At 41.6% G+C, this 25,648-nt stretch overlaps 1 protein-coding gene across 14 annotated transcripts in view; it reads right to left on the bottom strand.

Annotated features, from left to right (window-relative positions):
- The window catches only part of PIEZO2 (piezo type mechanosensitive ion channel component 2), a 469,614-nt gene that overhangs the window by 270,378 nt on the left and 173,588 nt on the right, over positions 1-25,648 (bottom strand). For all 14 annotated transcript variants that reach the window (XM_053247271.1, XM_053247279.1, XM_053247278.1 and 11 more), the window contains one exon: positions 19,124-19,166. In XM_053247271.1, the coding sequence (XP_053103246.1) occupies positions 19,124-19,166 (43 nt within the window). The remainder of the gene's footprint in view (positions 1-19,123; positions 19,167-25,648) is intronic.

Here is a 25,648-nt window from a genome sequence, read left to right as displayed (position 1 = left end):
AGATACTCATCTCCATCCAAGACCCTATATTAAAAATGGCATGCAAAAAAGATGAAATTAATTTAGCAGGAAAGAAAATAAACACACAGAGCAGGATTACTTAGAAAGCTTAGAAAAATATTTTTCCAAATGCTCTACAAGTAGATTAAGAAGAGCAATATTTTGTAGCAGAATCTCTTTCTGTTACATAAGCCTATTAGAATTGCTGTACTGGATTTTATGAACACAGGTGACCCTCGTTATCTTTGGGATCAACAACCACAGTTTTGCATATGCATTTCTGGCCACTATTTTACAGTGCAGAACCATTTTGTGGCTCTTTTTAAAAAAATTATCTGCAATATTTTACAAAAAAAATCAGAGGAACTGGGGTTTTTGGAGGGCATTGCTAGAGACCTAGTGAAAAGATACAGTACTTTCTTTTTCTTATTTCTCTCCTCCCCACCCTAGATTGTTTAGCCCTTTTTTGTGTGCAGCAACTTAAAACCTGGATTCCCATGGGGCAAGGTTTCATTATTCTCAATTTCCATATTTGTGCTTATAGGCAAGAACTGAACCCCCGTGAATAACGAGGGCCACCTGTAAATCATTTAGTTCAGTATGTGGTTCCTGACAGGGACCAACATCTAATTCTTCTGTGTTGTTTAGAAACTCACAAAATTACAAAATTAACACATGGGCACCAGGGTGGATTTGATTTAAATCAAACTGATTTAAATCACGATTTAAATCACGATTTAAATCACTAGCAGGGTGGATAAAAATCAAAAAAATCAGATTTAAATCAAAAAAATCCGATTTAAATCAAAAAATTTGGATTTTTTTATTTAAATCAGATTTTTTTGATTTAAATCGGATTTTTTTTATTTTTATCCACCCTGCTAGTGATTTAAATCGTGATTTAAATCGTGATTTAAATCAGTTTGATTTAAATCAAATCCACGGGCACACTATCGTTCTGTCTCCTTTGCCAATTAAAAGGTTAGCCACAGAAACACTACACTTTTATACTTAACTGTTTATGTCAGTAGCTTAACTTTGGTAGCTGATAGGAAATGATTCCAGAACATTTATCTTTGAGCTCTTTTAAACATTTTATTTTATTTAAGATATCTATACCTCACTCTTTATGTAAAACCAAGTTCCCACAGTGGGAACTTTCAAACACCTTTTTCAAACACCAAATCAATACATGCATATCAACAGAAAAATATCAAAACCATTTAAAAGAAATTTAAACACAAAACAGTCTTTTAACAGTACCACTGCATTGGAACCATATCAAAGAGATCTAGGCAAATAAAGTTTCCAGCTGGTGTCAAAAAGAAAACTAGTTCAGCATTAGGTGCACTTCCTTGGGGAGAGTATTCAAAAACTGGAGCACCACAGCCAAGGCAACCCTGTCTCCTGTCACCACCTGCAACATCTCAAATAACAGGAAGAAGCTGGAGAAGGGCCTCAGTGGATAATAGTAATACCCAAGCAGTTAACCTGGGAGATGACAATCCGCTTTCTGAGCAGTTTATCATCAGGTTAACATGGCAAAAGGTTTGTAAATACCAGACAGAGAAACGAAGAAATGCATCGGTTTCAAAACTAATCAGAATTTCAACAAGACAAGTTTATCCAAATATTACTCATTCCTGTTATGAATAGTACCGAAAACATTACATCCTAAAAAAAACAAAAACCCAACCCTGGATAGATAGGTTTGCCAGGGAGAGCGAGAGGGAAAGACTTGGACTTCAAAAAAGCTTTTGACAAAGTTCCCTATCAAAGGCTCTTGAGTAAGCATTGCAGTCATGGGATGGGGGTCAAGTTCAATTGTGGGTTGGTAACTGGTTGAAAGACAGAAGGGTAGGAATAAATTGACAGTTTTCACAATGGAGGGAAGAAAGAATTAAGAAGTGGAGTCCCCCCAAGTGATCTGTACTGGGGTCGGTGCTCTTATTCATAAATGATCTAGAAATTGGGGTAAGCCATGAAGTGGCCAAATTTACAGATGGCACTAAACAATTTAATGAAGTGAAATCCAAAACAGATTGTGAGGAGCTCAAAAGGATCTATCCAAACTGGGTGAATGAGACAAAATGACAAATGTGGTTCAGTGTTAGCAAGTGTAAAGTGATGAATTTTGAGGGGGGAAAACCCTCTACTTCACATATACACTGATGGGATCTGAACTGTCGGTGACTGACCAGAAGACAGATCTTGGGATTGTGCTGGAAAGCTCATTGAAAGTGTTGACTCAGTACACAGCAGCAATTGTGGGGAAGCAAATTCCATGTTTGAGATCCTTAAGAATGGTATTGAAAATAAAAATGCTAATATTATAATGCCGTTATACAAACCTATGTGGTGGCTACATTTGGAGTACTGCATACAGTTCTGGTCACTATATCTTAAGCAGGACATTGGGGAACTGAAAAAGATGCAGAAGAGGGCAACCAAGGTGATCAGGGGCCCAGAGCACCTTCCTTATGAGGCAAGGAAATCATTCCTGTGATCCTTGAACAATTTTTCACTGAATTAGTTAGTTCTATTAGCCAGTCTACAATCTATTACTTAAACCTGGTATCTACAGTATGTCTTATGGGTTAATGCACCAAATAAGTGTTTATTGACTATTGATCCACTGTCATTTCATGAGCAGTGGCCATGTGCTAGTTTTGCTGTTTTAGTCAGTCACACTGGTGTAGCTACATTGGTTGGATCTGATATACTGAGAAGTAATCCTTATTATAAGCAGTGTAGCAGGGGGCTAGATATGGGCAGATTTTTGAATGACTCCTGACCATGGGTTTTCAGGTGCCATATATCTATCTGCAGAGTTACTTAAATGGTTGCCATTGACACACAGCCTATTATGATGTACTTGCTCTACATCCCTTGCATAAGATGTGCCTGTACCTATATTTTCTACATAACACTGACTGTGTAACATTCACTCCATTCCTGCATCTTCAATAGATGCAAGTTTCACACACAAGCAATATAAAACCCAGCATAAACAGACACTGCTGAATGGCAAGAAATCGAATGCTTGCACTAATGAAGAGCTGTTTTTTCTTCCCCAGTGGGTAAAAAATTGCCTTCGAAGGCCTGCTCCTACAAGTAAGGATATTGTAATGAAAGTCTGGCTGTCAGAGAAAGAAATTATGGGCTGTTTTGCAACATCTACAAGTATAGTGACATGCACAACGTAAGTGGCACGTATTGTATGCCAAGATTTTTGTCCTTAGACATACTGTAGCTCTCTTGGCAAAAACATTTCTTTATGTCATCTAAATGATGCATCATGAATTTGGGCTGTTAAGCTAGAGTTTTTCAATAGCTAAGATTTCTGTTTCACTTGGCAACACTGGCTGTGTTTAAACTGCTAATGACAAAATATTAACTGACTTTAGTAAAATCACAGAAAATTCCTTGAATTATACTTATTGTACAAATATAAATGTACATCTTTGTTTATTTTAAAGTTCCTATACTAAGCCCCGTCTAGCCCTAAACTAGGGATGTGCAGAATGTTGCAAGCACAGAACTCCGAAGTTGGGACATTCCACCTTGGAACGGGCATTTTCTAGAGTTCTGAGTTCGGAACAGAACACCCCTAAAAAGAGGGGCCTGTTCTGAGCTTGGAATAGAGCAACCTGTTCCAAGTGCCATTTTGGGGTTCAAAATGGAACTCAAAATGGTGTCAGGCCATTCCAACAGACCAGGGTCGTTCTGTCAGAACAACTGGCTTACTTGGTTGTTCTGATGGGATGTTGCACACATTTTTCATGCACACCCCTGCCCTAAACTAGTCCTGACAATTCAGCTGTCCCTTTCCTATACTGTAACCCTTTCTTGTAAGGCCAAGAAAGCTTATGTTTATGCTAGCAAAGACCTGTTCAGTGGGGGTGAGATGCACTGTTATGTTGTCTACTGCGCCAAACACTTGAGCGTCAAAGTGGGTGTTGGTCCTATATCTACCTTGACGATCAGCTGAATGGTGACAGAAGAATGCAGCTGTAGCAGCATATGCTACTGGGGCGGGGGGAGCCAATTGCTAAAGCATGTGCTTCCAAGTAGATAATAAACTGTTTTGCAGAAGAGAAAGATTCATTACAGCTTGATGAAGCACCCAACTCCAAACAGCTGATTCTCAAGTACAGACACACAGAAAAACAAGCACACATTCACATGCTGTCAGTGTCATGTTTGGAATATTGCAATGTGTTCTGTGTGGGCAGCTCATTTATATATCCCTGATGTTCCTTTCTGGTTATAACTGTTGCATTCATGGAGTTCCACTGATTGCCTCACAAGAGCAATTCAAAATGTAAGTTATTATTAAAGGCCTAAACAGTCTTGAATGATACATCAGGAAGCGAGTGATTCCAGTAAGAGCCTTCTCATGAGTTTAAATCTGTTTATGAGACCCTGCCCTGAATGCCTTGATCTTCAGAGAGTAGGTTTTATAGCAACAAGGAGCAGTTATTTTTTTGGTAGTGAACCCCCTTCACAATTAGGTAGTGACAACAAGCCCATTTACAATTTTAGTAATGACTGAAGACCTTTTTATTTCAAAGAGTCAATTTTAAATTGAACAATCTGCACCAGGATTTACAGTATTTTATGATGTTATTATGTATCTGTTTTACTGCTGTTTTTATTGGCTTTATTTTATTTTAGAATTGTTTTATGCTATAAGCTTCCTGAAGTATCTGATACAAACCATAAGAAGTTGGGTGAGCAGATAGAAAGGTAGATTTAACTTGCATTTTGACAAATAGTTCTTCAGAAACTAATGTTGATAAACATACTTGGACAAAGTGCCTAACTCAAAATCTCCTGAGTAAAACTTTGCAGTTATGGAATAAGAGCAGGGCTCAGGAAATCCACTAGTCTACTTGTCTGTGACAAGTGAAAAATGATGCCTGATGAGTAAAACAAATCCTTACGAGTAATGTACCAACATAGCTCGATGAGTAATTTTTTTTGTCTAGCTGGTGAACAGAGCCAACATTTCCTGAATAAGAGGATGTATCCTCTTAGTGATTAGTAACTTAAACAACAGAAACTAGCAACAAGCAGCACTGTTGAGAGCCACTCTCCCCCTGCCCGCCCCCACCGCCACCATCTTATAATGTTGGTTTCTCATCTGTGGACAGCCAAGGACAATTGTAAGATCTGCCAGCAGAGCGACTCTGCTGGGCTTTTTTGCCGTTACTGTGTGGACTGCCATCTTCCTTCCTTCCTTCCTTCCTTCCTTCCTTCCTTCCTTCAGTCAAATTTGTACACCACCCAAAACTTTCATCTCTGGGTGGTTAACAACAACATAAAACAAGTTAAAACATACACAAAAATCTTTAAACAGTTTAGGTAATCTAAAAATCAAACACAGATGAAAACTTAAAAATTTACAAAGCTGAACAAGCTGGGGTGAAGAGGTAGGTTTTCAAGTGTTTTTTAAAAATTGTCAGAGATTGGGTGGATCATATTTCAGTTGGGGGCGCATTCCACAGTCTCTGGGCAGCAACCGAGAAGGCCTGTCCCCATGTGGCCACCAGCCGAGCTTCTGGCTAATTGTAACAAATCTGCACTTGGGTCTGCTGCTAGGAGATGGGGCTGGCATCCATTGCAGCTAAAAAGGCGAGGGCTGTGCCAAGGGTGCAGCCATTGGTGCAATCGAAAATGGACCACTGGGTGAGCTGCTTGTAGGTGGCCACCAAAGGGAGCCGGCCTTTGAAGGCAGCCTTCAGGAGTGGGACAGAGGGCTGGGGCAAGCCATGCTGTTGCTTTTAAAACTTCTATCTTTATTTGCTAGGTTTTATGCAGATATGAGTTTTGGTGTATCTGGAGTTGAGGGGAGGGTGTTCACTGTCCCTGGGGCTATGCCAGTGGTACTGGGGAATAGAGGAAGATGTGGTGATGACAGGGTAGCAGGCTATTATAGGAGAAGGGAAATCAGAACTCTAAAGCTATTACTCCTTCCAGCTTCCCTGCTAGCAAGCTGACCTTGGGGAGCAGTAACAAACTCCCACAGAACTTCACCTTGCTTCTTTGTAATGCCACATCAGTTCAAAATAAAACAGATATCATCCATGATTTTATTGTGGATGATGAAGCTGTCCTGGTATATATTACAGAGACCCGGATGGGGGAGAGTAGTGGTCCAGTTTGGGCCCAGCTTCTCCCAGCAGGATAGTCTGTTGTAGAGCAGGTGAGAGGATGTGGGTGGGGAGGAGTGGTGGCTGTGGTCTATACAAATAATACATCCCATACTAGGATTCCTGTCAGGGAATTGGCCTATATTGAATGTGTGTACCTACATTGTAGGTACCTAGACTGTAGGTACCTAATAGACTACTACATTGTGTACCTACTAGACTGGGACTTTTGTTGATGTACTGTTCACAAAACAAAACAGGGCCAAACAGAGTCCCTAACTGAGCTGACTGACTTAGTTAAGAAGTTGGCATTGGAGTTTCCCAGTCTGGTAGTTCTAGGGGACTTTAATGTTCACTTTGGAACCAACTGGTCAAGATCAGCTCAGAAGTTCTTAGTGGCCATGACAACTATGAGCCTATCACACTCGATCTGTTTTTTTGTTTTTGTTTTTGCTCTGATCAGGATGGTTTCCATGGGCAGGGACTCCTGTGATTTCCCAATTTTTATGGATGGATCGCCACCTGGTTAAAGTTGGACTCGCTGCCTAAACCCTCCTCCACAGAGATGAAGGACCTATTAGGATGGTATGCCCAAAAAGGCTATTGGATCCATCAGGATTCAAAGAAGCCTTGGAAGGCTTTGAGGTTGATTCTGCCAGCAATGTACGATTTTCATGCTTTATTATTTGCTTTTGTCTTTGCTCCAACAATCACTCGGATGCTCAGTGGGGTGGTCAGATTTTGCTACTACTTTCTACTCCAATTCCTAGATATTGATTGCCAATAAGATGTGTGTATTTTTTGCCCCCTTTTGCTTATGTTCAATGCCCCCATTTGAGAACATTAGACTAAGAGGACAACATACGTATTCAGAAGCCATTTAGTTCAAAAAAAGTGAAAGTGGCTTTGCACATGCACTTTGGATGCAACAGCTGTTCTTTTCCAAAACATAGTACATGCATCCAAAGCATTATATCATACATTATATCATACCTACAACAGTGTCAGTGTTATGAGGAGCCAGACCTGAATGAACCCTAAATGAGAAGCTGGAGGCTCAGGGTCATCGGAAGGCCCCAAGGCCAAACCAAAGATCCTGCCCAGTTCCCAGGAAGTACCCAGGCAGCGTGACTATTGGCTGAATCACTCAATTTCTGCACTCTTCCACCATCTTTATCCATGAGAAGGTTCATTGTGCATTGTCCTGGGAAGCAAATAGGTCCAGAGTTGAGACTCCCCAATTCGCAAATATGTCCCTGAGAACACCCTGGTGCAATTCCCACTCATGGGAGACCACCGTCATTCTGCTCAGAGTGTCCACATGGTAATTCAGGGAACCTTGTATATGAATCGCCTGAGGTGACACCGCATGTGCCACACACCAATGCCATAGGTCCAGAGCCAGAAACAGAAGGCTCCTTGAGGACGTGACACCCTGTCGATTGATGTAGGCTTTTGTCATTGTATTGTATGTTTGTATTGTCACTGAGTGACCCCCAATCATGGGCAGGAAGGCCTTGAGAGCATTGAAAATGGCCAACAGTTCCAAATAATTGATGTGTCGAGTCCTTTCCTTGGGGGACCAATGCCCAATCAGACAAAACCCTTCTAGGTGAGCCCCCCAACCAAGGTCCAAGGCATCTGTCATGACCACCTAATGGGATCAAGGGGCGTGAAAGGGAGCACCAACATTCAGGTGCCGCAACTCTGTCCACTACCCATACCCATCAAGTATCTGTCCATTGCCCATACCCATCAAGGGGGCGTGTGCTCTAGATGGCCCGGATCCCGAAGGGGATCAAACACATCTAAAAATCATCTCTGAATGATGCGCATTCGAAGACACGCTTGAGGCAGCACATATGTAGTAGCTGCCATATGACCCAACAGGTGCTGCACTGAGTGCATAGTCTGTGGGCTTCTGGCAAAGAAAGTGGCCACCAGCTTCCAGAGAGAGTACCTATGCAGCCTATCAGAAGGAAGGTTACACTCAGCAACATAATAAGAGGCAGAAAATTTCCTGTGACTATTTAATAGAATCTATAAGGAAGAGCAATGATCCTTGTAATTATTTTAACTAAAGAGTATTTACATTTACATTAAGAATATTAGAGAAAACATGAAAGTCATAAAGTTGGACTTACTATGAGGTATCTTTCTGGTTAGCACGTAGGCGAGTAGGCAACAAAGTGTTAACTCCTCTTAAAAGAGGGTTCACTTTTCATGAAAGGCAAGACCAGGTAAAAAGGAGAAACTGTGTGTTCTTTCCTGGAGAAGAGGAAATGCCCCCTCCCCGCCCCCACTCGACCAGTCTCAGATACAGACAGCTTCAGCATGGAATCATCATCAGGACAAAAAAAACCCAAAAAATCAAGAACACAAGAATAAACATTCTCCCAACAGAGAACATGCAGATAGGAAAACACACACTAGAGAGGTACAACAAGGGATTCCAACAGAGAGTGAAGCTCCCATTTGCAGAGATGATGGTGGAGGGCAGTTGTTACATATGAGATAACACCTCCTCTTGGCTTTAGCGTCAAGGTGCTAAGATACCAAGCAGTGTGCATGCACACTTTTTTAAAAAAAGACTCAGAATTGATTGAGCCATTTCAGTTCTTGGAATCACACCTAACTCTTCACACCTCTCCACTCTTTGTAGATCATGGCTTAATGCTATCTGTTGGAATTCATGAGGGTGAGCCTCTCATGAATTGACTCTCATGACTAGCCAGAGGTTTATACAATGAACCAGTTTGCTGAGATAATCTCATTTTTACTGTGAAGATTGTTTCAAAAGGTAGTTAAATGCATCTTCACCTTAACTGAGACATAAGTTTTGGGCGGTGTAAAAATATGATAAATAAATAAACTGTCAATTAACTGTCTTTCTGTTGAAGAATGAAAGATCTAATATCTTTCTGATCTCATGCCTCTCTTTGCAGACATGTTGAGCAAATAAATGACACAGTTAGTGGTTTGATACAACCCTGGAAAGCCCACAACACTAGCCTGGTTGCCTTTTATGAAAACTAGTTGGTGCTTTTATAGTTACACTTGAAAACCAGTCTTCCTAAGGAATCCACTCCTGAAGGTAAGTTCTTTAACTAAACATGCAATATCCAGCACAAAGAGAATATTCTGTGGCTCTCTCAGGAGTATCTCTATGCTGAATCTGACTGGAAACAAAGAACAGTGTAGTAATACCAAAACATTCTCCGTGATCATACAAAACATACAAGCATGTATGTTTGTGTGTTGTTTCACACTGGAAAATGGAAAGAGCTCTGAAACAGACTTTTATGAAATTCATGCAATCATTCCTTGTCAGGAAACTATCATGCCTAATAGTTGACTAAACTTCACAAGCTACACTTGTGCCAAACATTCTGATCAGTGATCTTCAATGCTGTCATCAGCAACATCATTTCATCACGAGTTCAGCATTTCTAGTCTTCACATGGGTGGAAGAGAGTTCTTCGTTAGATCCAAAATGACTTCGTGGTCTCAGACAGTTGATAAGTCTGAATATCCCTCTCTCCTTCCCCAGATGAAATATTAGGAGGATATCTAATTAGAGAAAACACTTGTTTCTTGCAGTCCAGGTGAATGGTAAATTCTTGGAAATGTAGCAAAACTAGCAACTACAAGGCATACTTCTTAGAGAAGCCTCTTTCTGAACCCATTCTTTCTGAGGCTATCTGGAGCTTTTTCATAGGGTGACTTTACCATGGCTTTATTTGGGAGGGTGGGTGTGCGTTCACATATCGGCCTGATTACCCTGAAGTCCATGTGATATTTCAGAGAACATTTCACACACAATTCAGGGCTTTCCCTCTATATTGGAACCTAGCCTAATTTATTTTATGTCCGAGGTTAAAAAATGCTTTTTTGTGTCAAAGTATCTGTTATGCCCTGAACTCGCAGTTAGGCATGTGCACAAAACCGGTTTGCCAGTTCGGTTAGAGTCCGAACTGGAATTGAAACATGCATGTTCGCTTTTGTACCCTTTAAGAAATGTCCCCCACCCCCGCCCGCCGGCTCAGCTCGAATTCAAGTAACAGTTTGGGGGTTCTAAAGTTTTGGTTTTTAAAAAAACATTTAACACTCACCACAGGGTACGGCAGCCAAAGGGGATTCTTTTGCGGCCATGCAGGGGCTCTGCCATTTCCCACCCCACCCCTCTGCTGGCTTCACCCCAGTCTTCTAAGGGCCATTTGGGTCCATTTTAGGGCCTTTTTCTAGTGGCAGTGGCCATTTGGGAGGCCACCGCACATGCACTCTGGTCATTTGCATAGCCTGAGTCACAACCCAGTGCCATTTCATTTCAGAGATGAAAGTTTGGGGCGGTGTACAAATTTGATAAACAAACAAACAAACAAACAAACAAACAAACTTGCACTGCATCATAACCCTGGCCATTTGCCATGGCCTACGTTGACCCAGTGCCACACTGGACCCATCGGTGTTTAATTAATTAATTTTTTTAACTTTAGAACCCCTGAGCTGGCCCTGGCCCCGGCCCCGATCATACCTACTCATGGAAAACCCACAGTAAAACCTGCTGGTGTTAGGGGGGAAATCATTTGAATGTTAGGAATTAGACTGAGTATTTGACTACTGTTTCTTTTCACTATGAATAGTGAGAAGAAATTTTCTAATTCATGGGTAGTATACACTGCCTTCTCTCCTTAGTTTCTACATGGGCTTTATCCTTCTAAAGCCCCGATTTTAAAAAGGAATAAAACAAATGACATCCAAGAAAACTTTAGTGATATAGCCAAATTGACAAAGGACAATGTCCAACTTTACAGTATTTTTAACAACCTTCCTGCTAAGGGTCAGCCTTTTCCTTAGCTAGTGAAGCCTCTGTAACATCCCTCCTGAGGATCAAAAACCACTATTGCATTTGGGAGATAATATTTTACATATTTGTGCCCTGTCCTCCTCACAGGATCTGAAGCCAGTGTATGTTGGATAATCTCATATGATCCTTACAACATAGGAAACTACCTTATATTGAGTCAGGCCATTGGTCTATCTAGCTCTGTATGGTCTACACTGACTGGCAGCAGCCCTCTAAGGTTTTAGGTAGGAACCTCATCTAGTTCTACATGGAAATGCCAGGGACTGAACCTGGAACCTTCTGCATGCAAGAATATGCTCTACTACCAATCTACCCTAAGAGAAATGTCTTACAGCAGACAGTGCTCACATGTAATCACCCATCCTAATGCAAACCTGAGTTAAAACTGCTTAGTAAAGGGTTCTACTGCAAGACCGGCTCACCTCCCTAATTCAGAGGTTAGTTAGGCTAAGAGATAATGATTTATCAAAATTTCTCAGAGAGAGCTCCCTGGTTGAACAGAGATCTACCAGAAAAGTGCTTTTACACATATACATATTTAATCTGACACATGCATATTTAATTTGAGGCCACACTGCATCATAGGGCTTGTAATCTTAAAATACCTCTCTCACCTAAGAACAGAACAGAAAATGTTCACAAATTTTACCTGGGCACTGTAAGCTAGTCGGAAAGCAACATTTATGCTGAACTGTATATTGCTGCACTTCTGGACTGTGCTCAGAGATTTTAAAAAATATTCTCACATCCAAAGAAATGAGAAATGCTAAAGTTAGAAAAAATATGAATGGCCCCAGCACAATCTATTATGCTTCCGATTTTCTCCTTGTGTTCATAAACACCTTTTCTTTAAAATATAAAGGTGGGGATATAATCCTGGATTAGGATTTAGGCAGGCTGCTCCACAAACATATTACACTGTCTCAGTCATTTGGAATAGGTCCTGAGGGAAATGATATACTCTAGTCCTCTAAAAAGCTAGCAAGTCTATGTATGTACGCACCCCAAATTCTGGTGATGACAGAAACAACCTGGCCTGACCTCTAAACTAAATACCCGTAAAGTCTCATGGCATAAATACAAGTCAACAAGAGCTAATTCCAGATTATGCCAATATAAACAAAGTCTTCCATCTCAATTTTCTAAACTTCCTGAAATTGCAGATGTAAGAGATTTTTATAAGACTGATGACTACTACATTGTGTTACAATTATCTTACTTATACTGTCTCAAAAAACAATCAATAAATATAAGAGCTTCATTTAAATCTATCAAACCCAGATACATTCCATGTAATTGAAAGGCTCTTAACGCCAGCCATTTCCTGGATATGGAGCCGCTTTGCTCAAGCGCCAACATTTTTAAAATTTATCTCATGTGGAAAAGCAGCATGCTGGACTTGCAAAGAGTGCTTACAAAAGAGTCCAGACCACCTTAACAGTTGGTGCTGCTGTTTTCCAAGATTAGAAATTACAACAATATTGTGCAAAATAAAAACAAACTAGAATTAACAATATTTAATCACAAAATGACTACTGTGGGTCTTAAAACACAATTAACAAAATTGTATTTCATGAATTGAGCCCTCCTAAATTGGAACTTCTAGGCTTTACATTTATTTCTGCCAACATAGCCACTTTGAGTGACCTTCTGATACAGAACCACCTCTTTCCTTGCAAATTCATTTTCTCCAACTTTAACCATGGCTTTAAGCCAGTGACACAGGAATAATTACTCTCCATCTCCCAAACAATTTGATTTCATTGTGGAATGCAGAAACTTCAAGAACTGTGACCAATATCCATTCACTTTTGCAAGTGTGTAGTCAGTGCCCTGTCACTGGTTAATATTTTTATATTGGTTTACATTTTATTTATTAGGCATAGATGATATGTAAGCATAACACCTGCTAACCTGGCAAAGAGGCACCTTTTAACGTGATGATTCTCTTTCTTTAGGAACATAGGAAGCTGCCATATACTGAGTCAGACCATTGGTCTATCTAGCTCAGTATTGTCTTCATAGACTGGCAGCGGCTTCTCCAAGGTAGCAGGCAGGAATCTCTCTCAGCCCTATCTTGGAAAAGCCAGGGAGGGAACTTGGAACCTTCTGCCCTTCCTAGAGCGGCTCCATCTCCTGAGGGGAATACCTTACAGTGCTCACACTTCTAGTCTCCCATTCATATTCAACCAGGACCAACCCTGCTTAGCTAAGGGGACAATTCATGCTTGCTACCACAAGACCAGCGGGGGAGAGTAACTGGCCCTATCCACTCCCAGCACAGTACCTCCAGTGACTGTTGCTGGTGTCTGTCTTATGATTCTTTTTAGACTGTTAGCCCTTGGGGACAGGGAGCCATCTTATTTATTTGTTATTTCTCTGTGTAAACCACTCTGAGCCATTTTGGGAAGGGCGATATAGAAATCAATCAATCAATCAAATAACTAAATATACTTTGCCTATGGAGAGCATAATACACAGGCATGTGTATTATGTTATTAATCTGGACTTTCCATCTTCACTGCCTTCCAATACATTTCTGGGTGCAATTCAAAATGGTAATGTTGACCTATAACATTCTCAATTACCAAGGACCAGGGTACCTGGAGGACCAACTTATTTTGTATAAACTCTGCACTAAGATAGCAATCTGACGCTGTGCTCTGGGAGCCAGAACCCTCAGAGCTGAAGTGAGTGGCAACTGCAGACAGTGGGCAGGCTCACCACTTAGCCATGATTTCTGTGGGACTTAGTCATGATTAACTTCGTCTGGATACTGCCCAAGATCTTATTATTTGTGGCACCCTGACTGCAGAATGTGCTCACAGACAGCCAGGAGCCTGCATGACCAGGTGAAGACTGTTTTCTTTTGCTTTTAATGAATCCTAATTATGGATTGATTCCAGTAGATAATGCTGTATTGCTGGTGCCAAAGCTTTTTCTAATTATTTTAAAGAGAGAATGGTGTTTTATCTCGTTTTAATTTTGTAAGCCACCTTAGAGGCTGTATGACAAAAGCACATATTCATTCTATATTTAATAAAATAAATTATTATTGAAGGCACACTATTCCCTTAACCTATTGTATGCTTCATGAATGCTTCAGTAAGTAGCATCATGAGGCACGTAAGTATGCATTTCTACTCAGAAAACACTATAGAAAACATTTAAAAAGCACAAGAGAATCCAAAAAGCTTAAGAACAAACAAACAAAAATCTTTAAGGCATACGGCTGACACAAATAATCCTCCAAATATTAGGCAAACCTCAAGAAGGATCAGACATTTTCAGAACAGCATGGACTGCTTGCTAACTCCATGAGTGTGCCTTGACTAAGAGAAAGTGCCAACCCAAGGTTGGCACTGAATTCAAATGACATGATAGGGTCAGCAGACCTGCAGTTTGAGAAACCCAACCAACTTCAAACTGAGGTTCAAATTTAGTTTTCAAAGCACTAATGGAACTGTGGTTGGGAAAAATCCCACATTCAGACAGTCAGAAATGCTGACCTGAGGTACGTTTAACTGGTTTGGCATTATGTCCAGATGGACCTTTTGTTTCTAAATAGACACAGTTTCAAAATTTATCATTTTATCAGCTGGTTCACTGTTGGACACCAGTAAACTTCACTCAGAAGCCAAGACAATTCTGGCATGATACATAGACCAGACACATGGTCTAGATCAGGGATCCTCAACGCTGGGCCCCCAGATGTTCTTGGACTTCAACTCCCATAATCCCTAGCCAAAGGCCACTGGGCCTGGGGATTATGGGAGTTAAAGTCCAAAAACATCTGGGGGCCCAACGTTGAGGATCTCTGGTCTAGATCCAAATAACTAGCACAACTCCCTTCAACATACAGTAAAGGACATCTGTGACACCTGTGTTTCCAGGAAAAGACACTAAAACTACTTAACCAATTTGAACCCATAATGTGTAATTCAAAAGCCTATTATGTGTACACCATGGCCTATAACTAAACTAAGAGTTACACATGGAAGAGATTTCTAAGTGAGCCCAGAGGAAAGGGACAATTTTCGGCAATCCCCTCTTCCCATTGCAGTTGCCTGTGCCTCCCAAAAACATGTTCCTGAGAGCTGAATGAGAACAATTTGTTATGGGGAGGCTAACAGATAAAGTTATTAAATATTATTATTATTACTTTTATTATTATTAATTATTATTATCATTATCAGGCACAGGCAACTGCAGAAAGGAGGGAAATACTGAAAATCTCCTGTTTTCTCTCTGTGTATGCAGAAGTTGTCTACACTTAGTGTATCAGATATTCACTGCTAAATAACAATCACAGGCAGTGAGCTGTGAATTTACCAGTTTAGCATGCACGAAGCACACACAATTCTTTCTCACTATAATCTTAGGTACATGAGGACTAGCTGGAATAAATTAGAATTTCAATGATATTTTAAATAGAATGTTAGATATTATTTTATTTATTAGATTTGTAGACCTTTACAAGACCATTTCACATACATACAAAAAAACTGAATGTGTGAAATCTCAGGGCTCTAAGCAGATGCTTCTAGGTTTTAGAATGCATTCAAATAGCACAGTCTTGAATTCACCTTGTAAAGGAAATAGTCTAATTCAGATTAATAGCAACTACTATAATTCAAGGGCTGCACTGATTTGTCTCTGAAGTGCAGAACTGATAAAGAAATGGAAAGACTACAGCTGAGAAAGGCTAAAAAGAGGATTCGTTGCTTTGCCACTTGGTAATCGTTTCCAGAAGGCTGACCTCATGCCTTTTTGAACTTTATTCTTAGAGAAGTAACAAATTGTTCTATTCTAAGATGTTCACACACAGAAAGCAGATTTATAATGTAGCAGTCTTATTTCAAAATGTGATTTCTATCACAAAACACACCCCATTACATGTAGCCGTTTAAATACCTGAGCAGCTTAGCTTGGACAACTATTCATTTTATAGTTTAAAAAGCAAACTATTCTGGATCTAGTTCTTTCTCTGTTTCCTTTTCTTGCAACATGCAGTTCCTATCAACTTCAGGAGAGTAAGCTGTGCCCTCACTCAGATAACAACTGGCTTATCTTTTAGGTATAGTTAGTCAAATGACATTTAAACAGAACTGGGTCTCCAACACAAACATTGTACAACCTGATGGAAAGTGAGTCTAAAATTGGTTAAACAAACATTAAAATGGCCAATGTCCAGACTAACTCTGTATCAACAAATCGGGATTTTCCATCAATTAGAGGCATTTTTCCGTAATTCCCCCTTCCTCTGTAGCCATCTGTGCCTCCTAAAATTATGTCCCTGAGGGCCAGTGTCATAATTTTGGGAAGCTCATGAGGCTGCAGAGAAAAGAGGGGATCACTGAAAATTGCGAGGGAGGGGTGCATCAGAGAAAAGAGGGGATCACTGAAAATTGCGGGGGGAGGGACATCAGAAAATCCCCGTGTATCCGCACAGGGTTAGTCTGGATACCAGCCAGTTACTGTTATATTTGCAAACTGGACATACTAGGCAAAATTCTTTGATATAATTCCATTACAGCTTTGTTTTTTTACTTTGATGGATTTTTATATCTAATTCATTTAAAACAAATTTCTAGATATTGATTTATGAAGGATAACCACCAGCATCCTCTGGAGCTGGATATGCAGAAGCCTTGCCGGAATCCTGAAGTGCTAAATTGTGTCCTCCCTTCTTTATCACTGTACCTACTGGCTCCTAGCCAGGTCTTTGGCTGAAAGTCATAAATAAACATTTCCATATTGTGTCAAACCCTACTCTCAGCTATTATTGGTGTTATTCCCTGCTTGAACTGCCTTTATTGGCTGCCTTTCCCCTTCATCGCTTGCCCAAACTCACTTTCCCAGTAAGACTTAGAAACTGATGCCAACTGATTAATCAGGCTCAACTTCCCCTTGGCGATGGGAGGAACACCAGCTCATTGGCTTTATTCCCAACAGTGTATAAAGAACTTCCCAACTATGTTGTTTCATTCATGTCTATTCTATTTCAGAAACAAGCCTCTCTGTACCATAAGAAGTTCAAGCTATTTTCAGATTTCCAACCCAATAAAAAGGAGAGACTCATCAACTTTGCCCTATTGCTCTTGCTACTAGTTAGCTGTGCAACCCCACAAATCCCTAAGTAGGTTCCCTATTATTTATTTATTTATTTATTTATTTGATATGTTTTTGTGCCACCCATTTCAAAAGTCTCTAGGCAGTTTACAGGAACAAAAAACAAACAAAAAATCAACACATTTAAAACATATATAAAGCTAATAGTTGAAACAATAAATAAAATCCAATTAAAATTTCAGCTAAGAAGCTTGGCTGAAAAGATTTCAGTTGTTGTTTCCTAAAAGCCATCAGGGATGGAACAGCTTTCATCTCCGCAGGAAGTGTGTTCAACAGCCGCCACATTATTCGCTTTCTACCTAACCACCATATTTTCCACCACACTAAGTGGTATCTTTTCTTCTTTAAAAATACCAATGTAATTTTTTCCTGAAGATTTATTAATCCAGGAAGCTCCATTTTCAGTGGAAGGTACCAGGGGCATTGATTTCAAAGAACCAGGGCCCCCAAGCTCCTGAGGGCCCCCAGGTCCACCCCTCCCTATTTTATTCATTATCTTTGTCACTCTGAGGGGCCGCCAGGCAGAGGGGTGAACACGGGCCCCCTCTCCCCTAGCTACGCCCCTGGAAGGTACCAATGTAAGTAGTAGTTAAGGGGTGTTTCATACCTGTGTTTCCTACTAAGTGTTATAAGAAAATTTTAGATTTTTTATTGGAATAAAATTGTGCCACACATAGAATAAATGTATAGTACAGGGAACTCTTCCCTAAATAATAGGGAGAGGCCAAGATGATATTGCTAACAAAAATGGACAAGAATCTGGCCCTTCCAAAGTTAAAGACATAATACGATCTCCAAGTAGGTGGAGCAACATCAAACAGGTTTCATGCCTGGACAAAGGACAGCAATAAATATCAGGCATTTTATCTCCTGAGGGAAGGACTAGAAACAATAGGAACAGAAACAGATTTAGGCTAGATATTAGGATGAATTTCCTAATGATAAGAGCTGTTTGACAGTGAAACAGTCTGCCTTGCCTCTTGGCCAAAGGTCTTTAAACAGAGGATGGATAGCCATCTGTCAGAGATGTAGCAGTTTCTTTCATTGAGCAGGGAGTTAGATTAGAAGACCTCCAAGGTCCTTTACAAGTCTCAACTTTTATTATTAGCAAACACTTATAGCCCTATTCAAATGTTCTGTTCAACATTTGTACAATTTGTACATGGTGTACACAAGTACAGATCATAGGAACACAGAAAACTGCCATATACTGAGTCAGACTCTAGGTCCATCTAGCTCAGTATTGTCTACCCAGACGGGCAGTGGCTTCTCCAAGGTTGCAAGCAGGAATCTTTCTCAGTCCTATCTTGGAGATGCCAGGGAGGAAACTTGCAACCTTCTGCTCTTCCCGAAGTGGCTCCACCCCCTGAGGGGAATGTCTTACAGTGCTCACACATCAAGTCTCCCATTCATATGCAACCAGGGCTACCACAAGACCAGCTCTTCTCTCTGTACAGTACAGTATAGTATGCAAGTACAGTTATTCACATGTTATGTTGAACGCAGGTACAACAGTTCACTTCCTACCTGAATCCTGCATTTCAATGGACTTGTATCCAGGTTAACTTTTAACATGAACACAATTACATGCTAAACTGAGAAAAGGGGAACCTCTTAAAATGGTGATTATCTTATATCTAGCAGAGGGAGAGAAATTGGCCCTGTTCAACCCCAACATAACATCCCTCCAATGGTTGTTCCTGGTGTCAAGAGTGTGTGTGTGTATGTGTGTGTGTGCGCGCGCACGTGCGTGCATGCACACGCACACATGCACAGTAAACCACTTTGTAAACCTTTTATGAAGCCATATTTAAAGTTGCAATCATTGTTACAGTCATCACACAAAAACATGTACCTGCGTACAGACATCTGTACACTTGTACAGCATAATGTCTGGATTGGATTTATCTCTCTCTCTCTCTATTTGATGATGCAATACTGTGCAAAGAGATCCAAACATAGGGCCTACCTTTCAAATCCAATCTGTCGTAGTACTTTTTCCCATGGAACACCTGAGGAAGAAAAAAAAAACTAATTAAAATCTTTTTTTCCCCATTCCCCTTATTAAAATATGCCTAAATTAGTCATATTCAAATCCACCTGAAATTAATAGCACTTAAATTAATCATAAGTAAATTGTCTCATTGCTTTAATACATAGCTGCTCAACTCCAGCTCCTTTTGGACTACAGCTTCCATAAACCCCATTCACAGTGGCCAATAGTCAGGGATTATGGGAGTTGTAGCCCAACATCAAGAGGAGGGGGACAAGTTGAGCAGCCCTGCTTTCAATGGCACTTAGTCATTACCAATACGTTTTCTGCTCACAGTATTAACAGCAGCAGGGTACTGAATCAGGAACTGCACAAGTTAAGCACAAAAACTTCTGGCAATCAGGAAAACAAGTCCTTGACAATAGTTTATAATCTAACAAAAAGAGAGAGAGAAGGGATAAACAATGGGAACACTGAAGATTTTTATTTTATTTTAAAAAACCTCAGGTGTTGAAAACATAAATCCAGAAGTAAATACTACTGTGGGAGCCAGAAGTAAATGCCAGAAGTAAATACTACTGTGGGAGCCGGGAGCCAAACAGAGTAGGTTCTGAAGAGCGAACAACAACACCATGCTACAGATAGGAAGATAAAGAATTTCAACTATGAGGGCCAAACTAGACATGATGGTGGCAGAATCATTTGTTTAATCCCAGGACTACCTCCATTGTATATAAATTCTGTGTGCTATTCAAATGAAGGGGGGGGGGAAGAAAAGTTAGATTTCAATGGAATAACTGGTTTCATTATAGACATATCACATTTCAGACAACAATTTATATGGAAATAGAAGAAAGAGTGTCCAAGATGTATGAAAATACAGCAGGAGTAACAAAAGCATAAAACTGGATATCAGTAGTATGAAAATTACACAACAGGCAAAGATAGTGAATAAAACTACCAAAAGATCTAAAACTCAAATGGCAACAATATCTCAAATAGCAAAAACAAAAACAAAAAAACCACCCACAAAAAACAAAAAAAACCATTTTTGGTTTGATAATGGAACACTGGGAAGAAATTGCATGCATTTGGGTTTAGGATAATAACAACAACGATTTCAATATTAGCTAAATTCATATTCACTTTGCTGCCTCTGTTTATAGATTTCAGAGAAATTAAAACTTAGTCAAGGATGTTAACTGGTTTGAGGTGTGTTTTTATTTATTTTGGGTTTTGTTTTGTTTTTAATGGCTGGCAGAAATGCCCCAACTGAAGACTACTATGCAGATACCAAATTCAGTCTGGCTTTTCCATATCTTGTGCATTATTATGAAGCTAGTGAGTGATGTTAACTATGGCTAGTTCAGTTCATAACAATTATAGTGGATGAACTCTTGAACAGATTTTTTTCTAAACTCTTGAGTGCAATTTCCTGGATACCAAGGATCACAGATCTATGGTAAATATCTACAGCTTACTCGCCTGTAATGATGGTTCTTCTAGTGGTCATCTATCCTTTTACACTAATGAGCTATGCGCCTGCACCGAGACCTCCATCAGAACCTAACAAGCCTAACAATTCTCCTGCTTTGGGTGTTCCTGATTTGGAACACCACCTCCAGCCACTATATGCAGCTGCACAACTCCTAATCCCCTCAGTCATGGAGTCCAGCTTCAGTAAACCCTGTGGGGAGGATGGGAGAGCATGTAAAAGGACAGATGACCACTAGAAGAACCAACATTACAGGTGAGTAACACGTAGTTCTTCGACACGGTCTCTGTCTTTTACACTAATGGGCGCATAACAAACTAGCACCCAAGGAGGAGGGAGAAACAAAGGCAATATGTAATCTGCCAGAATCATTTATTTCAGAAACAAGTACATCAACTGAAAAGCGACTGCTAAACACTCTTGACAAATACAGCATCATTCTGTGCCCAGGCATCAATAGCATAATGCCGGATAAATGAGTGGGGTAAAGCCTAGGTAGCTGCCTGCCAGACAGCGTCCAATGGGACAGCACGATAAAAGGCAACAGAGGCTGCTATGGACCTAACTGAGTGCACCTTAAAGGTAGCAAGCAACTGCTTATGAGCTAATTGATAGCAAATTTCAATTGTGGAAACTATCCATCTAGACATGGATTGGGCTGAAACTTGGAGACCTTTACGTGGCCCATCATAAAGGACAAACAAGGAAGATGTTTTCCTCCATTCAGCAAACCTCTGGACAAAGAAAGATAACACCCTTCTAACGTCCAAACAATGCAACCTTCGCTCTGCATCCAAAGAAGGGTTTTGGGGAAAACACAGGCAAAGTGAGTGAGGACGAACAGTGAAACAGACACTACCTTGGGCAGGAACTGGACATCTGTCCGCCAACCACCTCAGGGCTGGAAACCAAGGCCTCCTGGGCCACCAAGGAGCTATCAGGATGGCCCTGGACTGATCTACCATCATTTTGTGCATGACCCTCGGAATGAGGGAAAATGGGGGCAGCACATACAGTAGAGGGCCCATCCAAGATAGGACGAAGGCATCGCCCAGAGAGCCCTTGCCTTCCCCTCCCCTGGAACAATAGAGGGCACATTAAGCATTGTCCCAGGAAGCAAAAAGGTCCAGAGTTGCGACTCCCCATTTTACAAATATGTCCCTGAGATCACCTCGGTCCAAGGCCAACTTGTAGAAGACCAGTGTCACCCTGCTCAAGGTGTCTGCCTGAACATTCAGAGAACCTTGTATATAGACCACCTGAGGCGACACTGCATGGGGCACGCACCAATTCCAAAGGACCAGAGACAGGAACAGGAGGCTACTCAAAGACGTGCTGCCCTATCGATTGACACAGGCTTTTGCCATCGTATTGGCCATTTGGATTAACACTGGGCAACTGCCAATCATGGGTAAGAACCCCTTGAGAGCATTGAATATGGCCAGTAACTCCAAACAATTGATATCTCTGGACCTCTCCCTGGGGAACCAATGTCCACTCAGGTGAAAGAAACCCTTCAAGGTGTGCCTCCCAAATGAGCTCCAATACATCAGTCGTAATGACCCATCGGTATCGGGAAGCCTGGAATGGGGCACCGACATTTAAGTGATGAAACTCGGCCCACCACGCCGCAGTCGCCCATACCCAGAGAGGGGGTGTGCACTCCAAATGGCCCAGGTCCTGAAGGGGATCGAATACATCTGGGAACCACCTTTGAATAATGTGCATCTGAAGGCACGCTTGAGGCAGTACATAAGTGGTGGCCACCATATGCCATAGTAGGCACTGCACTGAATGTATCCTCTGCGGGCCTCCGGCCAAGAAATCGATAGCCAGTGTCTTGAGAGTATGTATGCGGGTGTCCAGAAAAAAGACCTTTTCCAAGTTCGTATCAAAAATCAGCCCTAATAAATTGTATACTGCAGGTTGGTTCCAACTGAGATTTCTTGAAGCTGGTTTGGAAACCCAAACCCTGCAGAATATCCATGACCATTTTGAGGGCGTTCAGGACCTCCTGTCTGGTACTCACCAGGATGAGCCAATCATCAAAAAATGGCAGCACCTGCAACTCTCTCTCCTGCAGGAAAGGCACCTCCAGGGTCAGACATTTTGTAAAAAACCTCGGTGCTATTGTGAGACTGAAGGGCAAGGCTTTGAACTGATAGAGGATCCCCCCAATCTGGAAGCACAAGAAGCTTCAATGCTGAGGGCGTATTGAGACATGGTAATATGCGCCTTTTAAGTCTAGAGAGACCATCCACATGTCTTTTTTCAGGATGGTCATAATGGTCAGTACTGACAGAATCCAAAATCGTTTGTACACCAGGTGCCTGTTCAGGGCCCTGAGGTCCAGTATAGGATGCTGACCTCTGTCTGGTTTCGGCACTATAACATACTGGGAATAAAAACCGTGACTCTCTGGATTGGCAACCTTCTTGATCACATCCTTTGACAGAAGAGCAGCGACCTCCTGGTCCAAATCCAGAGTGCACAGAGTAGTCACAATGCTGGGCATGGGCGGTGGACCGCAGAACTTGAGGGCATAGTCCAAACATATAATTATAAGGACTCACTGGTCTGTGATCACTTTGTCCCAGTTTCCCAAAATAACTCCACCAGATGATTTTTATGCCAGGTAAATCTTTACATCTTTGAGTAAATTGGGCACACCTTTTTGTTTTTTGTACTTCTGTATTTAAAAAATGATTCAAAATTATTATTTTTGTATCTCTAGATAATAAAAGATTCACAGGATGCATTGCAATTATGATCTTTTATTAGGCAGAAGCAAGTCTTGAGTCAGAAGAGAAACAACTGTTATAGGCCTAAGTAGGGGAGAAAGGGAAAAGCCTAAAAGATGATGTGTTGCATCTTAGTCCAGTGTCAGGTCAAGGCACCGTATATTCAGTAATATGCCCCTGATTCATTACCAAGCTGTAGAACAATGTGCTAAGTATTTCTAAGTATTGTACACAATTGTCAGAAAATAATTGACATTAACATAATCAGATATGCTCTCTTTTTCTTTCATTCATTCAATTTCTGTCTGCTCTTCAATATAAATATAATTAGTCTATCACAGCCATCCCCAAACTGCAGCCCTCCAGATGTTGCTGAAGTACAACTCCCAGCATACCCAGCCACAAAAAAATTGTGTCTAGGGATGCTGGGAGTTGTAGTTCAGCAACATCTGGAGGGCCGCAGTTTGGGGATGCCTGGTCTATCAATTATAAAAGTACTGTACTGTCCAAGTGCCTATTAGGCTCAGAAAGAGTCACCAGCTTTTTACAATGGCCCCGCATAACCCCCAGCAATGACAAGTTAAGGGAGAAAGCGGCCAGTACCTTGGCCGCTGAATCGATCAGCCTGAATAATGGGTCCAGTTCCCCTTTCTGCTGCATACCAAGGCTGATGCCTAGGGCTGAAGCCATGCAGGCCGCATACACTGAGTACTGTTTAAGGTCCTCCAATGGGGAAACTGTTTCATATCTGATTCTATGTTGAGTGAGGACGACCCCCGAGAAACACCATCTGATTCCTGAGAGCTAGTATCACTCTCATATTCTGACTCAGGAGCAGTCAGAGAGTCCTGAGCCAAGGGCATCAAACCCATAGGAAAACCAGGTTTGCTAACTGGATCATCCGGTCCCAAAGCAGGAAGCTCTGCTGGCAGCACCTGGACAGGCACAGCAGCCTGTTGCAGTGAAGGAGACAAAGAGGGCAGTTCGTGTCGCTGAGTTCGATCCCAAGGGGAGCATTACAGTGAGCGGGAACAGGCTTCCCTTCCAAATGTGATGGGGGCTTGCGCCAGTCCTGCTTAGTTCCAGGCGTCCCAAACGTGAGACCTTCCGTATAACGAAGGCCATATCAAGGCCTCACATAGTCTGAAAAGTCCGATTGATAGTCCATTTGATATCCACCACACAAACCAAAGTCCCAGCACCAAGCACCATACGAAGGCTCAACGGCAACCAAGGGAGAACGGTGCTCTGACACCCGGTACCGATCCAAATATGCGGGCTCACAATGGTCCCAGGTCCGATCTTGTCTGTAATCGGAAGAGCGCTCCTCTGAGTCCCAACGGGTACTGCGGACCCTAAGAGGGATGCCCTCCTGGTGCCTTCGAGGAGGTGAATGGCGCCTAGGGGAATAGGCCTCCCTTTCCGATGAAGCGTACCCAGGCTCATCCGATGCCACAGAGCGTTCTCTACTCAAGCGAACCCAAGCAGGAACCAGTTCAAGAAATCATCCTCCAAAGGCGAGCTAGGCCGAACCAAAACCAAAGACTTTGGTGTAGGATGATCCAAATCCTCTTTAGGTTTCTTGGCCAACAGGCCCTCCAACGCAGGAACCAATGTGGACTTTTTCTTCTTTGATATGGGAGGAAGATGTTGGCCTGCCGGCAAATCACGAAGCAACTTCAACTTCTTCTTCTTCCTATTCGGTATGGACGCTGTGGGGATTGAGGAAGACTTCAGTACCATGGGCATGGAACACTTAGGGAGATCTTCTGAGTGCACAGGCTCACTCGAAGCCATCGAAGGAATTCCACTAGGAAGTGCCGATACTAGTATCGAATCCGAGTTTTTGGCCTCCACAGGAGCAGACACCGAATGCTTTGATGGCACCGATGAATCCATTTTAACAGATCGCTTCAAGGATAAGGCTTCTGATGAATGGAGAGCCATATCCCACAGGGCTGCGTGCAGGCAAGAAGCCCTATTTTTGCAAGCCTGCTTCGTAAACCTCTGACAGTGAAGACAGGTATCGACTATGTGGGATTACCCCAGGCACAGGAGACACTCGGTATGAGTATTGGGGGAAGGGATCTTAGATCCGCAATGAACACATTTTTTGAAGTTTGTCATGCCCGGCATAAATGCTGAAGGCCAGCCAGCCACCACACTCAGTCTCAGCCGGGTTAGGAGCTCCAAAGAAGAGAAAGACCATAAAAAAACCCAAAACACCAAGAAAAAACTGCTACTAAGCGAAAGAAATAAAGAATT

The sequence above is a fragment of the Hemicordylus capensis genome, chromosome 4 (genome assembly GCF_027244095.1).
Source record: "Hemicordylus capensis ecotype Gifberg chromosome 4, rHemCap1.1.pri, whole genome shotgun sequence".
Taxonomy (NCBI): domain Eukaryota; kingdom Metazoa; phylum Chordata; class Lepidosauria; order Squamata; family Cordylidae; genus Hemicordylus; species Hemicordylus capensis.
Note: the sequence above shows the minus strand (reverse complement) of the source record. Positions and strands in the feature narration are given on the sequence as shown.